At 41.0% G+C, this 19,169-nt stretch overlaps 1 protein-coding gene across 3 annotated transcripts in view; it reads left to right on the top strand.

Annotated features, from left to right (window-relative positions):
* Positions 1-882: 882 nt before the first annotated feature.
* Positions 883-19,169, top strand: part of wls (Wnt ligand secretion mediator) — a 69,369-nt gene continuing 51,082 nt past the window's right edge. For all 3 annotated transcript variants that reach the window (XM_072273846.1, XM_072273847.1, XM_072273848.1), the window contains exon 1: positions 883-1,156. In XM_072273846.1, coding sequence (XP_072129947.1) covers positions 1,051-1,156 — 106 coding nt within the window. In that variant the 5' untranslated portion in view covers positions 883-1,050. The remainder of the gene's footprint in view (positions 1,157-19,169) is intronic.

The following is a 19,169-nucleotide window of genomic DNA, read 5'->3' on the forward strand; positions in this document are numbered from 1 at the left end:
AGGGTGGTGAGGCTGGTAATGGAAGAAGAGAAGATGAAGAGTATGCGTTCATCTACTTCTGTGTAAATCTGCATGCTTGTGTGTGTATGGTCAGAGCACCCCTGTGTGTGACAGATTCTTTGGACTTTGCCTATGGTTCTCGCTGTCTCAGTAACACAGCCAGCATAATAAAACAAAAGATCCTGGTCAAGCTCTCTTCTCCCATCTTCCATCAGGAAGAAGATACAAAAGCCCAAACCAGCAGTCTCAAAGGCAGCTTCCACCCTGCCCTTATAATGAATGGTTCCCTACTATGCTAAAATGGACCCTCGATCTCACAATCATTACCAGCTTGCACCTTATTGGTTACCTGCACTGCACTTTCCCTGTAACAGTGGAAATGCCATTCGTTTTCCCTTGTAACTACCTCAATGCACTGCGTAAGGAATTGATCTGCGTGAACAATGTGCAAGATAAGCTTTTCACTGTACCTAGGTACATGTGACAATAATAATAATCAATTTGCAAAGTGGCTGATAATTCAACAGTCAGGGCTTGGATCCTGCCCTAGCTCTAAAGTACACCTTTCAAAATGTGGATTTTACAGCAGAAATCCCAGAAGAAAGATTAGAAATATGTACTCCACAATGAATTATTTCTTTTCTAAATTCAGGTCATTAATAGTTCTTAAAGTGTCCGGCAGCATCACTTCTCCAGACCACGGTAGACTTGACCAGACTTCCATATTTGCAGGCTAATGAGTCTTTAAATTGGAAATACATTGAATTTTATCAATCGACACACACGTGGCTTATACTGTAGCAATAGGCTAAATAGGATTCGGAATCTGGCAAGTCATGTGATTGATTTTTTGTATGTGTATTGTTGGTTTCCCACAGCGCCCCTTTAAAAAAAGCTTGAAGGAAGAAAGAGAGAGAGAGCGCGAGCTCGCTCGCAGAATCACAGCTCCCGACACTGGAGCTGCGACAAGATCTTTGCTTTGATTAAATTGACTCTAATTCAATTAGTTACTGTTACGGGCCGAAAAGAGTGAAAACAAGATAATAAAAGATGGCAGGCGCAATTATAGAAAATATGAGCACCAAGAAGCTGTGCATTGTTGGAGGGATTTTGCTGGTTTTCCAAGTAATTTCCTTTCTGGTAGGAGGTTTGATCGGTAAGTGGCTTCTGCTTGTCGTTTTCTTTTGTTAGCTATTTATTACAGTATCGGTAGCAACGTACTATGATCTAATTAGTCCTGCCTTTGTACTTGGGGAGAGAGGAACTGCATGGGCTCTTTGTAGCGGTTCAGTCTAGTGCGTAAAGTGGAAGAAAACTTTTGGCCTACTTTCAGTATCAACTACTTTTTAAAAAGGGCAAATTGAAGCATGGCGACAAGGCGGCGAGGGAAGGCAAGAGGCAATATTGTAAACCTTTAAACTCGATTTGGCATTATTGTCTTCTTGAAGAAAATTAATGGCAGTATGAGATGATAATTCGCGGTGTGGGGTGGGGTGGTGAAGCCAAACCTTAGAAAGTTTATCCGTCGAATTTTAGTTACGCCTGTATGAAGAGGGCTGAAACCGGCGCGAGTGGATTGCGCTGATTTTTATTTCGTTTTGAAACTAACTCAAAATTTAGAACGCAAAATTGATAATTAAAATGCGCCTTTTTATTTAAAAGCTCTTCAAAAATTCGCTTTAAAAATTAACACTTAATTGCTTTTAAACATCGTAAGTTTTGGAAGTTTTCTTTTGTTCAGTGCCACTCCAGTGGAGTTTCGGAACTTTTTTGGCTGCACTTCAGTGCTTTGAATCGCGATCGAGGCAAGCTGTGTATGGTCTAACAGAAACCAGGATATTTTTGAGGACGTTCTGAAGGCACTGCGGGGTTAGGAGGGAACCGGGAGACCTTGGAAAAGACTGGATTTAGCCGCGGTGGGAATGGCAGGGGATTATATTAGGCATTCCCTAAATTCCCACTTCCCTTAATGTGCTTTTGAGTGTTCTGTTGATGGCAGCCCCCCCGCCGTCAATACTGCCTCGGGACTAATTCCCCAGCTAGTTATCTCAATGAGTTAGAACAAGGTTGATCTCAGTTCGTATTTCGGGGGGGGGGGTGCAGCGCAGCCCCCTCCGCTGTGACTGCGCGATTCCTACACACCATTGATTGGGACAGCGGCCCGAGGCACAAAAGGGGCATGGTTTATAGGCATGAGAATCTGCCCTTATTAGATGTGGCAAGGTGGGTGGTGTGGGGGGGGGGGTGCAGATCTATAGTGCAATGAGTAATTTTTCCATGCGAAAAAAAAGACAAAGATCTGACAAGGAGATCCCTGGCCTTTGTTCGGATATCTACTTTTTAAAGGAGGATGTTATATTTTAACTGCAATCCTCCTCCTCTTTTCTTCCTCCTTTAAATCTGCGTTGGCCCGCGGGAATAATCTTGTAATTTGTACAATGTTTAGAGGCAAATAAAAACGTTGCCAACCTTTTTTGTCAACGTGAGAATGCTCTTTGGAACGAGAAGAAAAATGTAGGGTTCTAAATATTTTTGAAATGCACGTGTCCCTTTCCCTTTCTTTAAATCTTCTTTTCTCTCTGAATGCTGTTTATTTTTGAGATAAATCTAAATATGGTAGGTAATCTGTAATTTCCTATTGCTCTCATCCCTCGATTCCATCTACCCATTAGTATGTTAATCTGTTCACAAACCTGAGATAACATGAGCCCTCCTTCACACCCATCCCAAACAGTTTAATAACCATTGAAATTAATACATCCAGAGATTTAGACATAGCAGCACTGGTGGAATACAAAATTTTATTTTCCTAAATACTCATAAATATGTTACTTTGACTCAGACTTTCACACCTTCTTAAACTGCTTTGATCCTACTATTTTCATTCTTGACATCCTTGAGACAGTGCTAGGTTTTTATATCATTAAATATAGAAGACATGTCGATGGCAGAGCCAGAAGAAAAAGTCAGCTACTGGAATATGTATATTTGTAGCTAAACATATGGAATCCCGGCTCTTGGGTTTTATAAACTCTAATTGCAACAGCTCTAATTATGTAAATTGCATTAGCTAGAAAAGCTTGCTTTGCATGTGAATTATGTGGAATTTATAGTTTGTATTCTACATTTTTTTTGTGTGTTCATCCTTCTAAGCAATATTTTCGTGAATTGCAAACACGTTTCGATACTCAGAAATTAGGTCCCAGCAAGATTTTTCATTGTAATGATTCAACCTCAGTAGCGGATATATTAACTGGCTTTGACAGGCTGTTATCAAAGAGGGTAGACCAGTGGAAACATCACCATTTTGGTTCTTGGATGGTTGCCTTAGATGTAAAGAAGTTATAGGGCCAGCCAATTGCCCATCCCTCTTCCATTCCTGAATGAAGCTGCTCAGTTGGCCCGATGCCAATGCAGTATGTCATGCAGGAAGTTTGTTTGAACTAAAATAGAACTACTTAATTAGAATAGAGCTAAGTTCAGTGGGAGGAGATCTGGCTGGGCTAAAGTGGAACCAAAAGTTCAAAAAAATTATGAAGCAAAAATCAGATGCGTACCAGGAGAATTATTTTACAAGCCACTTGGCCCAATGGAATGTTTCAGTCACCAACAGAAGTGGGGTGGTGGGAGGTGGAGTGGAGTGGAAAACAGCAGACGTTTTTGTTCGGAGAGGGATACAGGGTCATCAAAGCTGAGTTTTTTGTTATGTGCACAGGTGCAATGAAAAACTTACAGCAACATCACAGGCACATAGCATCAAAGCAGCAGTGTTCACAGGGGGAAAAACAAATGCATTATATGCAATTTTACAAGAAAGAACAAGTTGATCTTAAGTAGCAATTAATATAATAAAGACATCCTTTAGTCTTGCGAGACCAAGTCTTCACTCTCCAGGGCGCAGGCCTGGGCAAGGTTGTATGGAAGACCAGCAGTTGCCCATGCTGCAAGTCTCCCCTCTTCACGACACCAATGTTGTCCAAGGGAAGGGCATTAGGACTCGTACAGCTTGGCACCAGTGTCGTCGCAGAGCAATGTGTGATTAAGTGCCTTGCTCAACACGTTGCCTCGGCTGGGGCTCGAACTCACGACCTTCAGGTCGGTAGTCCAATGCCTTAACCACTTGGCCACGTGCCCACACACCTAGCAATTGGAGGACAGTTAATTCAACTTTGGTACAAAGAAGTTGTTGGAAACAGTAACCAGAGAGATGAAAATATAAGGCATTTGTAATAGAAGTTAATATGGAGAGCCAGCACTGATGCAATGAAGGCAATTTGTATTTGTCAAACCTGATTGAATCTTTTGGTGAAACGAATTAATGAAGGGAATGAAGTAAATTTCAACTCTTTGGATTTTTTGAAGATGTTTGTCAACAATTGTATGTGAAATGCTGATTAGCAAAAATTGCAGCTTATGATCATGGATAAGAAATTTGGCTTTGGATAAAAGCAGAGTTGTGATAAATATTTTTATCAGAGATGATGGTGGTGTGAGGTGGGAAGAAGCTCAGATATACAGAGAAGAAATTGCAGATGGGTCAAAACGAGGGGTGAACATTATGGAGCATAATAGGATGAGACAATGTGCAAACTAGTGGCAGAAGTGATGAATTTTTTTATAAATAATGGAAGAGGCAAAATAGACTAGTGTAGTACTAAAGAATTTACAGGAACTGAAGGAACTTGCACAGATAACCTGTATAGATTGTTGAAAGTTACAGAGCACTTTGAGAGAGTAGTTAGTAAATATATAGGATTCTGGGTTCAAAGGCAAGGAAACTTCATAAATATATGCATAGGGTACAGACAGGATTCTTTATAAAATTGTTTCATAAGATCCTAAAACGTTTCAGGAAGATTTACAAAAATGATTTCATTAGATAGAGAAATTGGTATTGCCTTCTTTGCAACAAACAGCATTAAAAAGGATTTGATAGAAATATGTTGGATCAAGGCATATTTGGATAGATTAGATAGCTTTTCCCATTAGCAGATGATTCAAGAACATGCTACAAGTGGTGGGAGAAACAAAAACAATCCTCAGTGAAAACCATTGTAACTCCAGATGCTGGAGATCTGAAATAAAAAACAAAGTGCTGAACAGGCAAAACTCTAGAAAGAGGAGCAGAATTAATCATTTGGTTTGAAGACACTTTGTCAGTTTGCAGTATTTTCTGCTATGATTATCTATCTCAGAGTCAGAATGTTCTTCAGAAGGCATCAGGCCCCCACAGTGTACCTGGCTGAGTACTTAAAACCTGTGCTGGTCAACTGACTGGATTATTCGAGGACATCTTGAACTACTCATTGGTGCAGTCTAAAGTTCCTCCTGCTTCAAGAGGGCAACAATCTTTGTCCAATCAGTGCCTAAGAAGAGCTGCCTCAATGACTATCACCTGGTAGCTCTCACATCCTCCCCACTGAAGTGCTTTGAGAAGGTGGTCATGGCTTGAATTAACTCCTACCTGAACGATGATTTGGACCTGCTGCAATTCACTACTGCCACAACAGGTCTAGAACAGATGCAATGTCATTGGCTCCTAGACAACCACAAGACACATGTAAGGCTACTGTTTTTTGATTACAACTCGGCATTTAAAACCTTAATTTCCTCAGTGCTTATAATCAAACTTCACACCCTGTTCCTTTTTACCTCCCTCTGCAACTGGATCCTCAACTTTCTTATTGAGAGACCACAGTCGGAACAGATCAAAATAACATCTCCTTGGTCACTGTCAACAGAGGTGCATTTCAAGGATATGTGTTCAGCCCACTGCTCTACCCTCTTTAGACTCATGACATTGTGGCCCAAGCACAACTCACACCATCTATAAATATGAAGATGCCACAACTATTTAGGATCCCAGATGGTGTTGATGAGGCTTACAAGAGTGAGATAGATCAGTTGGTTAAGTGGTGTTGCAACATTAACCTCACAGTCAACATTAGTGAGACCAAGGAACTAATTGTGGACATCAGGAAGAGGAATTCAGCAGAACATGCATCGGTCTTCATTTGGGGTCAGCAATGGATAATATGAGCAGCTTCAAGTTCCTGGATGTCATCATCTCAGAGGATGTTCTGGGCTCAATAGAATGATGTAGTGTGAGGAGATTCGCAATGGCACCAAAGATTCTTGCAAATTTCTATAGATGTCAAGAGAAAACATTCTGACTGGTTACTTCAAGGCCTAGTTTGGAGCCTTCAATGTGCAAGATTGCAAGAAGCTACAGACGGCTGTGCACTCAGCCAGCTGTGTCATGGGTGCAACTCTCTTCCCCCCCCCCCCCCATTGCGGACATCTTCAAGAAATAGTGCTTGTCCATCATTAAGGACTCTCGCCATCCAGGTTATGTCCTCTTGTTGTTAATGCCGTTGGGGCAGAGGTACAAGAAGATTCGTACTCAACATTTTAGGAACAGCTTTTTCCTCTCCGCCATCAGATTTCTGGTTGGTCCATGAATGCTACCACATGATTCCTTTCCTTTACATTATTTATTTATTTTCTTAATTTCAAGGTATTTCATGTCTTTGCAGTTTCTGCTGCCACAATACGACAGATTTCGCATTCTACGTCAGTGGTAATAAATCTGATTCTGGCTCTTAAAGGACCACTTTCCTGTACTACATCTCTTCCACTTTCCCATTAAACTAAGAGAGATGCGTCTGATGTCTGTACATGCTATCCAGTAATACATAGACTAACAAAAAAAAACAGAGGCTTAGGTTTATTTTTGCACATCTCATTTACCAAGGTCCGTTTTGTAGAGCTCTGCTTTTTAACACATTGGGCCTTATGTGGTTCATGTGGTTCATTTTTAAACTTATCAATGCAATTACCCTTTCAGCCATTGGGGAAATTAAAAATTTAAACCTTTGAACAAGTAATTGACTTATTACAGACAGATAATTAGGAACTAAAGATGGATGTGTAATGTTCATCACACTTTATCCCTGTGTTACGCATTTTCTAGTATTTACTAAGATAAACTGTTGTCTAATTAATAGCTACAAATCTGAGAATAGGATCTTGATTGGATGTAATGCTCTTTGTGATTTGAAAATCTTGCAGCCATATAGTTAGCTTGGAAATCTCAGGAAGCTCTGGCACTTGGACGTTTCCTGACCAGCAAGAATCCAAAACCTGAGAGAAGTGGGGAGATACTTTGGAAAAGAAGATTGAGCGATTCAATATTTTATAATTCAAAAATGTGCTTGGAATATCTGCACACAATTCTTCCACTAGGAATGTTTTTTTTTAAAGTATGCCTTGCATCGTTTAGTTCTTGATCTACAGGGAGCCATATAATAGGAAATGAAAAGCACCCCCATTTCTGAGCTGCTCTGCCACCTGCTGAGCCTATTTCAGTGTGCAGTGCACTCTTTTTTTCCCAATCAGATGATCAAAAAACTGCAGAAGTTAATTGCGCTATAAATAATTTCTTTTGTTAATGATTACACATAGCATGCATTGGATAGTGTTGTAGCTATAGTTTATGAGAAATATTCCTCTCTCTATGACCGGTTTTTTGGTTCTGGTTAAACATTTGCATTGTAATTAAATAGCACTTTAGGATTCCCCTCAAGGCTCAAGAGTTTATCCAGTGAGCATTCAAATCAGGAACCTTCAGTACAGCCTAGAGGATCGAGAGGATCAGACAAGCAAGTCTAAATGCCCATTCCTCTTCTTGCTGAGTGGCATTTAAAGTCTCAACAGTAACTAAAAATAAAATACAAGGAGGATGGTATGGAAATCTTTATAGAATAAAATCTGAAAGATTGGTGCTTGTCCTAATAGTAAGTACCTCACTAAGACAATCTAAAAAACCCTACAGCTATGCAGTGTCCAAGAAATCAGTCAGTACAGAAGTGGGTGAAAAAAATTGAAGATTGTTTTTCAGTTAATAAAGCTTGTCTCGAAGCCTGTGGGGCAGGTAGGATTAGAAACTGCAGTTTTATTCTCTATGCGTGTAGCATATGTTAATCTTAGCTGGGATGGTTGTCAGGATTTTACAATTGATCACAGAAATTTTGAGGTTTTCTTTTCGCCGTGTTGTGAAGGAAGAGGTTGTTCTAAATCATTATCCGGTGACCTCTGCTAAGTGAGAATATTTGAGGTTATTGGGCCAGAGGTGAATTATGCATTGCATGGTTAAGGAGTTGTCATATTTTGGGCTGTGGTAGAGCCCTAATCTGCTCAGAATTGAACAGAAGACCTTGATCTCTGTGGCTCTTAGTGCATTTATCTACTTGCTCAGGGCAATAGGCAGAGAACGATGGAAGTTTTGAGTTCTTTTTAAGTTGCTGAATGTTGATTTTCACCAACTTTTTGATGCCACATCTTGACATCTTGGGAATGTAGACCACAAACATTGCTCATTTACAGCTGGGAATTATGGGAATGAAAGTGAAGTATTTCTAAAAGCTGCTTTGTGCAGTACGTATGAGGAAAGCTTTGCTGTGTTGCTTCTTGTCTAAGATGCTCTTTAGGTTTCCTGACTGCTAAATTATTGTCAGTTTCTTTCTGCAGCAAGTTGGTGAAATGGAGCAGAAATTCTTATTTGCTGTTCAGTCGTTATCCACATTGAGCTGTGAAATTAATGAGTAGAAAGACTGGCGTAAAACCCAAAACAATATGTGCCACAGGGACCAAGACTTTTTACGCAAGTTGATGTGCTTAAAGTGAGACATGAAAAGAGTGAATATTTATTAAAAGCTGATATTTTAACACCAGACTTATTCAGAATAATCTTTGAAGGTTGTTGCTTAAGGAATCATACATTACCAAGTAACCTCTTTCAGAAAGGTGGGGAGACAATGTGAAGTAAAGATCTATGAGCCATTTGAGCCAAAAACCACATTGATGTCTCTGAGCAAACCACCAAGTGAAATTTGGGGAAAATACAGATTCAGATTTGTATTTATTATCACGTGCACATTAAAACACATAGTGCAATGTGTCATTTGTGTTAACAACCAACACAACCCAGGGATGTGCTGGGAGCAGCCTGCGTGTGTCCCCACAAATTTCAGCACCAACATAATGTGCCTACTACTGTGTTCAGCAGAACAACAAACAACAGCAAAGCAAGCCCCTTTCCTACCCACACTCACAGACAGGTCTGTAATCTCAGTACGGGCCTGCAATCTCTAGTCCTTGGTCCAGGTCTTTCAGTCTTGGATATTGGACCTCTAAGCTCTAGTCCCTGACCTGGACACAGATATTGAACCACCAGCCTCATCCTTGGAGACCCTTGTTTGTCAAAGAATGGGGATTTGGGGAAGAGATTGTGTTGTATGGCAGGGATGTTGCTGCTGTCTGGGTGTTTAGTACATGGTATACTTGTTTACTGCAATTAAGGATCAATAGTGACTTGGAATTTTGTCCGCCTACTGTAAGTTAAGGTTGGGCTGGAAAAAAAAATGATCAGATTTCAGTTGATCTTACAGAATAACTCGAATCCAGCAGGAATCAATTTAGAATCGAAATGCAGCAAGAAAATTGGTCCTGTCACACGGTCTTTCTTGACCCCCTAGTCTGCACCAAAAACAGGTCCATAGTGGGCCCATTATTTACAGATTGATACAGCTGAGTTACTTTTACATTTGATACCATGGAGTTTGGTCAACAGGAGACAGGTAGAATCCATGTTCTGTACGATTTTCCTATATTTTACATGAGTCAATACTAGCTATCCCTCACTCTCCCTTTCAAATCTTTGTGTTTTAGTGACACTCTACTTCAGTGTCCTGTTTTATTCTAGGTACCTCATCAGATCTCTGGACTGCTCCAGTTCTGACGCCTGTCTTCAATATCACACTGGCAAATGTGCCTTCAACTGCTGAGTTCCCAATCTCTGGAAATTCCGTTCAATATCTGTCTTTTATCATGTTCTTTAAAGCTTACCTAATTGAGATTTTTTTTTTGTCACACATCCTGGTATCTTCTTCTTTGTCAAATTTTATTAACATGACTTGGGTTAGTTAATTGTTAGTTAATTTAAAAAAACAACTCATAATTATCCCCAACACAGATCCATGCACTGGAAAGGAAATTGTGTGTTTATTAGCCTCTTAATGGTCGTAATAATGAAGTAGGAGTTGAGTGACAGTAAGAAATTGAAGTATAATGTTGTAATGCATTGGGTTAAATGTGGGTAGTGCAATATATTGATACTACAATGGACAACCTGGTAATGACAGTGCAGTGTGTAACATAAATAGAGCTAGGAGAAGCTACTTTGTTTTTGTGACTGTTTTACCCTTCTGTAATAGCTGATTTTTGTTTTTACTTTGGAGACAGACTCCTCCAATAGCACCGTAACCCTACTACTTTAGTATCCAAAAGTCTATCAGCGTCTCCTTGTCTTGTAATGTGCCACGCCCATTGGAAATTAACCCCTCCCCTCACCCCTTGCATATGACTGCCTACCTTTCTTGAGTTAACATATCGGCAAAAGCCAATTTTAATCAGGCATGCGAGATAATGCTGCCATCACCAAACAAGAAACAGCCCACCCCCAACACATGTCATATCATAGTGAGGGACTTCAGTCAGGCTTGTTTGAAGAAACCTCTGCTCAATTATCATCAACAAATAACCTGCAGCACCGGGAGTGGGGAGGGGAGGGGGTGTGGTCCCAGCACATTATCACTGCTACACTATGATTAGGAATGCCAACCATTCCATGCCTAGGCCCAGTCACAGGAGGCAGAGGAGCATCTATAGGATTGCGATTGCTCCAGGTAGGTGGACTGGGCTGTGTTCAAGGACTGATCAGGGGATCTGAATGAATCCCAGTGGCTGTCACAGACTTTATGGAAACGGTTGTGGTTGAATGTCCCCAGTCGGAAGCCCCAGATGAAACAGGAGACCTGCAATCTGCTGAGGGCCAGATTAGTGGCATTCATGTCTGGTGACCAAGTAAGACGCAAGAAATCCAGGTTCGATCCCTGGAAAGCCGTTTCACGTGAGAAGTGGCAACTCTGGATCAAACTCGAATCACTGAAAGAAGCTTGGCAAAGTGAAACTAAGCAACATAGGTGACATCGAGGCGTCACTCGCAGATGAGCTTAATGCATTCTATCAACCAACACACATCAAAGTTGCTGGTGAACGCAGCAGGCCAGGCAGCATCTCTAGGAAGAGCTGAAGTCGACGTTTCAGGCCGAGACCACATGGAGGAACCTTCACAAACTCCCACAGCCCTTGACGACCCTGTGATTTCAGTCTCTGAGGCTGACGTGAGAGTATCCTTCCTTCAGGAGGGTGAACCCATCTGGCCCATATTGGGTACCTGTGCTGATCAAATGGCTGAAAAATTCACTGAAATTTTTAACCCCTCACTTCAGCAGTCTGAGGCACCTACGTCAAGTGCAGCGCAGGTATACAATAAGGTGCAAGATCATAATGAAGTAGATTGTAAGGTCAAGAGTCTTTTTTACCTACTGGGAAATTATTCGGTAGTCTTACAACAACGGGGGCAGAAACTGTTCCTGAGCAACTCACGGGAAAAAGCTGGAGGAACTCGGGCAACGTAGTAAGTCAATGTTTCAGACCAAGACCCTTCATCTGGATCACCCAAACCCATGTGCCACCCAATGCTGTCCTTGAGACGGTGGGATGCGGTTTCTGCTGGAAGGAAGGGGGGAGAAGAGAGAATGTCTGGGGTTAGTAAGGTCTTTGATGCCAGCTGCTTTACTGAGGCACCAAGAAATCCATGAAGGGGAGGTTGGTTTCTGTGATATACTGAGCTCTGGTCACAAATCTCTGCAGTTTCTTGTGGTCATCCTCAAAGTAGTTGTCCTTAGGCATGATTATTGCTACCTGAAATGCAAAGGTGTTGTAGTTGTAAATAATTATTGCTTTCCAGGGTTTATTTTTCCCTAATTTCTCCAAAAGCACATGTTAATGTTGCTTGATGTGAATGGCAGAGATATGACTCACTCTGGTGCTACACCCATTTGCCAGCATGATAGCTTTAGGCAATGCCAAAAGGAAATCAGGAAATATCAGTGTTATCTAAGACAGCTTTCAATTGTCTATGTAGCATGGTCTACCGATTCAAATGTTCATTGAGTAAATTATTTGAAAATAGCCCAGAAGTATTCAAAGTTGAGGAAAGTTGTTTCCTTTCTTTTCATCTTCATGTCCTCCCTAGCAACAAGTGAGTCGCTAGAGGACAGGCAAGAAGCTAAAGTTGTTCCATTATTCAAGAAGGGAAATAAGGGTAATCCTGTAAACTATAGATGAGTGAGACTCTCATTAATGAGTTGAGTGAACTCTGCCTTTTCTCCTTGCAGTGACAGAGGATAAGAGGTGACCTGATAAGAGGTGTATAAGATGATGAGAGGCATTGATTGAGTGGCTAGACAGAGACTTTTTCCCAGGGCTGAAATGGCTAACACGAGAGGGCACAGTTTTAAGGTGTTTGGAAATAGGTACAGAGGAGATGTCAGGGGTAAGTTTTCTACGCAGAGAGTGGTAAGTGCATGGAATGCGCTGCCGGCGATGTTGGTAGAGACAGATACTATAGGGTCTTTTAAGAGACTCCTGGATAGATACATGGAGCTTAGAAAAATAGAGGGCTGTGGGTAACCCTCGGTAATTTCTAAAGTAAGGACATGTTCAGCATAGTATTGTGGGCCAAAGGGCCTGTATTGTGCTGTAGGTTTTCTATGTTTCGATGGTAGGGGAGTTATTGGAGAGGATTCTTAGAGTTAGGATTTATGAGCATTTGGAAAACCATGCACTAGTCAGGGACAGTCAGCATGGCTTTGTGTGGGGCAAATCGAATCATATTAGCAGAATCACTGGCATATGTTGTTAAATATGTTAATTAACAATAGCAGTACATTGCAATACATGATTTTAAAAAGACTAAATTATAATAAGAAATATATAATGTAGTGCAAAAAAGGGAAAAAGTAGTCAGATAGTGTACCTGGGTTCATTGTCCATTCAGAAATCTGATAGTAGAGAAGAACGTGTTCGTAAAATGCTGAGCATCTGTCTTCAGGCTCGTTTACCTCCACTTTGATGGCAGCAATGGGAAGAGGGCACGTCCTAGGTAAGAGCGGTCCCTAATGATGATTTCCACCTTTTTGAGGCTTTACGTTTTGAAGATGCCCTTAATGCTGGGGAAGCTGATGCCTATGATGGCATGGCTGAGTTTACAATTTTCTGAAGCTTTTTTCTGATCCTGTGCAGCAGCCTCTCCATATTAAATGGAGATGTAATCAGTTAGAATGTTCTCCTTGGTACATCTGTAGGAAATTACGAGAATTTTTGGTAACATACCAACTCTCTTCAAAGTCCTAATAAAATAGAGCTGCTGACATGCGGTCTTTGTAATTGCATCAATATGTTGAGCCCAGGGTAGGGCTTCAGAGATGTTGACACGCAGAAACTTGAAACTGCTCACGCATTCCACTGCTGACCCCTCAATTTCCCCTTCCTGAAGTCCACAATCAATTCTTTGGTCTTAATTGACATTGAATGCAAGGTTGCTGTTGTGACAGCACTCACAAGCTGATCCATCTCACTCCTATATGCCTCCTTGTCACCACTGGAAATTCTGTCAACATTGGGAAATTGATAGATGGCATTTGAGTTGTGCCTTGCCACACAATCATTGGTGTAGAGAGGGTAGAGCCATGGACTAAGTTGGCATCCTGAGGTGCACAAGTGTGGATTTTTTTGAAAATTTATTTATGGGATGTGGGCCTCATCAGCTAAGCCAGCATTTATTGCCCATCCCTAGTTGCCCTTGAGAAGGTGGTGATGAGCTGCCTTCTTGAACTGCTGCAGTCCCTGAGGTGCAGGTACACCCACAGTGCTATGAGGGAGGGAATTCCATGATTTTGACCCAGCTACAATGAAGGAACAGTTGATTGTTAGTGAAGAGGAGATGTTACTTCCAATCTGCACTGACTGTGGTCTCCTGATGAGGAAATCCAGGATCTAGTTGCAGAGGGAGGTACAGAGGCTCATGTTTTGGAGCATGTTGATTAGAATTGAGGGTATGATGGTGGTGAACACTGAGCTGTAATTAATAAGTAGCAGCCTGACATGGGTATTGCTATTGTCCAGGTGATCCAAGGCCAAGTGGAATCCCAGTGAGATTCCATCCTCTGCAGACCCATTGTGGCAATAGGCAAATTACAGTGGGTCCAGGTCCTTGCTTAGGGAGGAGTTGATTCTAGCCATGACTAATGCCTCAAATCACTTCATCACAGCAGATACGAGTGCAACTGGGCGAAAGTTGTTGAGGCAGCTCACCCTACCCTTCTTGGGCATTGATATGATTGTCACGCTTTTGAAGCAGACGGATTCTCCAACTGCAGCAGGGAGAGATTGAAGATGTCCTTGAACACTCCCGCCAGTTCATTAGCACATATTTTCAGCACGCTGTCAGGTGCACCATTAGAGCCTGACACTTTGCAAGGATTTAACTTCCTTCTTTCCTTTCTTCCATGGTCCACTCTCCTTTTCTATCAGATTCCTCTTTTTCCAGCCCTTTACCTTTCCCACACACTTGACTATCACCTTCCAGCTAGCTTCCTTCCCCTTCTCCCCCACTTTGTTATTCTGGGATCTTCCCCCTACCTTCCCAGTCCCAAAGAAGGGTCTCTGCCCGAAACGTCGACTGTTCATCCACTTGCTGCCTGGCCTGCTGAGTTCCTCCAGCATTTTGTGTCTGAGCCATAAGGAAAGTTTAAGCAAACTTGGGTTGTCTTCTCTGGAACAGCAGAGGCTGAAAGGTGATCTCATAGAAGGTTATAAGATTATGAGAGGCATAGATGGAATAGATGACTAATATATTTTTCCCAGGGTTGAACTGTCTAATACTAGAAATCATGCATGTGAAAGGTGAGAGAGGGAAGTTCAAAGCAGATGTGTAGGGCAATTTTACACACTGGGAACGTTGGCTGCCTAGAATGTTCTCAATCGGATGGTGGTAGAGGTATTTTAAGAGTCTCCTAGACAGGCAAATATGCAGGAAATGGAATGATATGGAGATTGCATTGGCAGAAGGTATTAGTTTAGTTGCGTATTTGATTACTAATTTCATTATTGGGTTAAAGGGCCTGTTTTTGGGCTGTAGTGTTTTGTGCTGATCTGTATAGAATATCCATTGTAGCTCAGTAGTGAATACTGGTAGACTACCACAAACCCGGAAGGAGTGGAATCTGTGCAGTGCTGTATTAGTGGTTTTGCCGAATCACAGGTGGTTGGATAACGATTAAATAAACACCTCTAACCCACTTGATGATCACCTCACCCTATCTTTAAAGCACCCTGTGGTTTTGACAAATTACGGGTTGTTGGGTTAGGATTAAATAAATAAACACCTAACCCATTTGATAATCACGTCACCCTTCCTTTAAAGTACCCTGTAAATAGCACCAGTTGTATAATAAAGAAATGACAAATGAAAAACTGTGAAATTTATTAAAATACAGTAAAGGCAAAATACCTGACAAGGTATTTGTATTTATAGTGCTTATATTAAAAAAAAGTACTTGTCCCCACCACCCTTGGAAGTTTTTGAGTTTTATAACATTGAATCACAGGGGATTTAATTTGGCTTTTTTTGATACTGATCAACAGAAAAAGACTCTTTTGTGTCAAAGTGAAAACAGATCTCTACAAAGTAATCTAAATTAATTACAAATATAAAACACAAAATAATTGATTGCATAAGTAGTAGTCACCCCCTTCAAGAAATTAGTAGATGCACCTTTAGCAGCAATTATAGTCTTGAGTCTGTATGGATGGGTCTCTGTCAGCTTTGCACATCTGGACTCTACAATCTTTCCCAAATCTTTTTCAAGAAACTGCTCAGTCTTTGTCAGACTGCATGGGGATCATGACTGTACAGCCCTTTTCAAATCCAACCACAAATTTTCTTTTGGATTGAGGTCTGGACTCTGACTTGGCCACTCTAGGACATTAACTTTGACTTTAAGCCATTCCTGTGCAGACTGCAACAGATTTTCGTCCAGGATTTCTCTGTATTTTTGCTGCATTCATTTTGCCCTCCACTTTCATAAACCTTGCCAGGCCTGCTGCACTGAAGCAGCCCCACAACATGATGGACCTACCACCATGCTTCACAGGGGGGATGGTATGTTTTTGATGATGTGTGGTGCTTGGCTTGCAACAAGCAAAGCATTTAGTCTGATGGCCAGAAAGCTTAATTTTGGTTTCATCAGACCAGAGAACCTTCCAGCTGACTTCAGGGTCTCCCACATGCTTTTTGGCAAACTCTAGCCAAAATTTCATGTGTGTTTTTTTTTCCAACAGTAGCTTTCTCTTTGCCACTCTCCAATAAAGCTGTGACTGGTGAAGCATGCAGGCTACAGTTATTGATTGCGCATTCTCTTCCATCTCAGCCACTGAAGCTTGTAACTCCTCCAGAGTTGTCATAGGTCTCTTGGTGGCCTCCCTCACCAGTCCCTTTCTTGCACAGTCACTCAGTTTTTGAGGACGGCCTACTTTTGGCAGATTTACATCTGAGCCATATTATTTCTGTTTCTTGATTACTGACTTAACTGTACTCCAAGGGATATTTAGTGACTTGGAAATTTTCTTGTGTCCATCTCCTGACTTGTGCTTTTCAATAATCTTTTTGCAAAGTTGCTTGGAGTATTCTTTTGTCTTCATGGTGTAGTTTTGCCAGGATACTAACTCACCAGCAGTTGGAACTTCCAGATATAGGTGTACTACAGTCAATTGAAACACCTGTTTTTGGAGACCTGTGTGCAGCCAAGATCTCCATTTAACTAATCGTGTGACTTCTAAAATCTATTGGCTGCCCCAATGATGATTTGGTGTGTCATATTAAAGGGGGTGAATACTTGTGCAGTCCATTATTTTGTGTTTTATATTTATAATTGATTAAGATCACTTTGTAGAGATCTGTTTTCACTTCGACACAAAAGAGTCTTTTTCTGTTGATCAGTATCAAAAAAGCCAAATTAAATCCACTGTGATTCAATGTTGTAAAACAATAGAACTTCTAAGAGGAGTGAATACTTTTTATAGCCACTGTACTTGCATCAGAAGGTTGGTTATTGCCACTTCCAAAGTAAAAAGTTGGATTGTACAATTAAGTAGAGTTATTCTGAAAGTGGGAGGTTATTGGGATTGTCTTTGTTTCTTTATATCATGGATAAGCCAATGCTGTACAAGTCACATGCTTTTTACAGACGCACCAGGATTGAGCTTTTTCAGAACTTCCACTTTATCTTTATCGTGTTTATGCTTTACACCACATGAAGCACTTCCTTTATTTAATGACAACGTGACCGGGGCTAGATAAGCACAGGTTATATAAATAAATGCAGAATAACATAGAAACAACTTACTTCTTTTAAAGACCTTGCCAACAGCTGATTCTACTAGCAGCAACGTAGGAGATTTGAAATTAGGCCGGTGAAAATTATGTCTGAACCAGCGGTGGAACTGGGTTACTGATGGCCAGACTTGAGGTGGTCGACCTGTAGTACTTCGAGGATCAGAAGATCTAGTTCCCATCCAACTTGAGCAGGGACCCGTGGGCAGCCACCTCAGTGCATTGTGGTTTTATAGATAAGCCATTCACCTCTCAGTTGGATGCAAGTGTTAATTTTGAAGAGTAGCAGAGTAATCCTTGGTGCTTTGCCCAACATTTATATCTGAATCAATATCACTTAGTAATGATGATCTGGTCATAATCACATTGGAGATTAAACGTAGTGAGAGAAGTTTAAATTGGGTTTATTTATAGGTCACATGTATATCAAAACATACAGTGAAGTCCATCATTTGCATCAAATCAGCGAGGATTATGCTGAGGGCAGCCATGCTCATGGTACCAACGTAGTGTGCCCATAACTTGCTAACCCCAACCACGTGCCTTTGGAATGTGGGGTGAAACCAGAGCACTTGGAGGGAAACCCATGCGGACACAAACTCCTTTCAGACGTTGGTGGGAATAGAATCCCGATCGGTGCTTGTTGGCACTGTGCGGTGATTGCATTAACTACTACACTAGCATGACATGTAGAGGATCTAATTGCTGGCTCCACCATTGGTGGCTCTTCCCCCATTGTCACCACCACAAAGCAGTGATTGGAACATAGAAAACATTATTATAAGGAGGTAGTGTAACCAATTTAAAATGTTTGGATGGAGCAAGATTAAGAGGCTGTATGCCCAAACACCAATACCATCACTTTTCTCTTGAGCGATATTATCTAACTTGAAAGGTATTTTAAGGACATTTTATTTTAACTTGGTTTGCAATTTCCTTTATTCGCTTGAAATAACTGATACAGAAGACAAGAATCGAGGGAAAACTTGGGAAGTGGCAATAATTCCAATAAGTCAGCCCTTACAGAAACACAGTGGGTAACTTGACCTCATACCTGTGCTGTATTTCAGAATTGCAGTTTGTTTGTTTGTTTTCAAGTCCCTTATCTCTTTATCCCCCTAAATTAAAGTTTGATATAAATGGTAAGTTCTTCTTTTCCTTCTCTTAAAATCTACAACATTTTCTTAAATTAATTGGCAGTACAATTTCTCAATCCTTTGCTGCCTGTATCCTTTACCAAACTTCCTAATAACTGTGCTCATCATTCTACTAATTCAAGGGTTTCAAGAAATTTCAGTATTATTTTGTTCTTATGAAACAGAGAGAAAATTCTATACCTGTGGCACATCTTTATTTGTAGCTAAGTTCATATACAGCACCACATTGGTGCTTTTAAACATTTGACCTGAAGCCTCAAGGAAATGCTGCATCAAACAGCAAAATGTTTTGGTCAAGTAGGCAGGTCTGAGGAATATATTAATGGACAAAATGGAAGTGGTGAAGCAGAAGTTTAAGAGCCTAAGAAGTGGACTTCACCATTCATAGAGATCATGGATAATCTTTGTTCTCACTTCCCTGTAAATTCCAGCGTACTTCCCTAGTTCAACATTCCCTAAAAAGGGGAAGCATCATCACAACATCTTTCTAAAAAGCTATCTGAAAACCTTGTATGCTTACTTGATCTCTTCCTGTTTTCAAGGCTGAGGTGTCAAGCTCCAATTCCCGAGGCACTCGACCTGTAAATGACCCATTTAGTCTTGCTGTTTTTTATTTGTTAAGCAGCCCTTTCTTTATACCTTGTGCAGATGTA

Source organism: Mobula birostris, chromosome 12 (assembly GCF_030028105.1).
Source record: "Mobula birostris isolate sMobBir1 chromosome 12, sMobBir1.hap1, whole genome shotgun sequence".
In the NCBI taxonomy this organism is placed as follows: Eukaryota; Metazoa; Chordata; class Chondrichthyes; order Myliobatiformes; family Myliobatidae; genus Mobula; species Mobula birostris.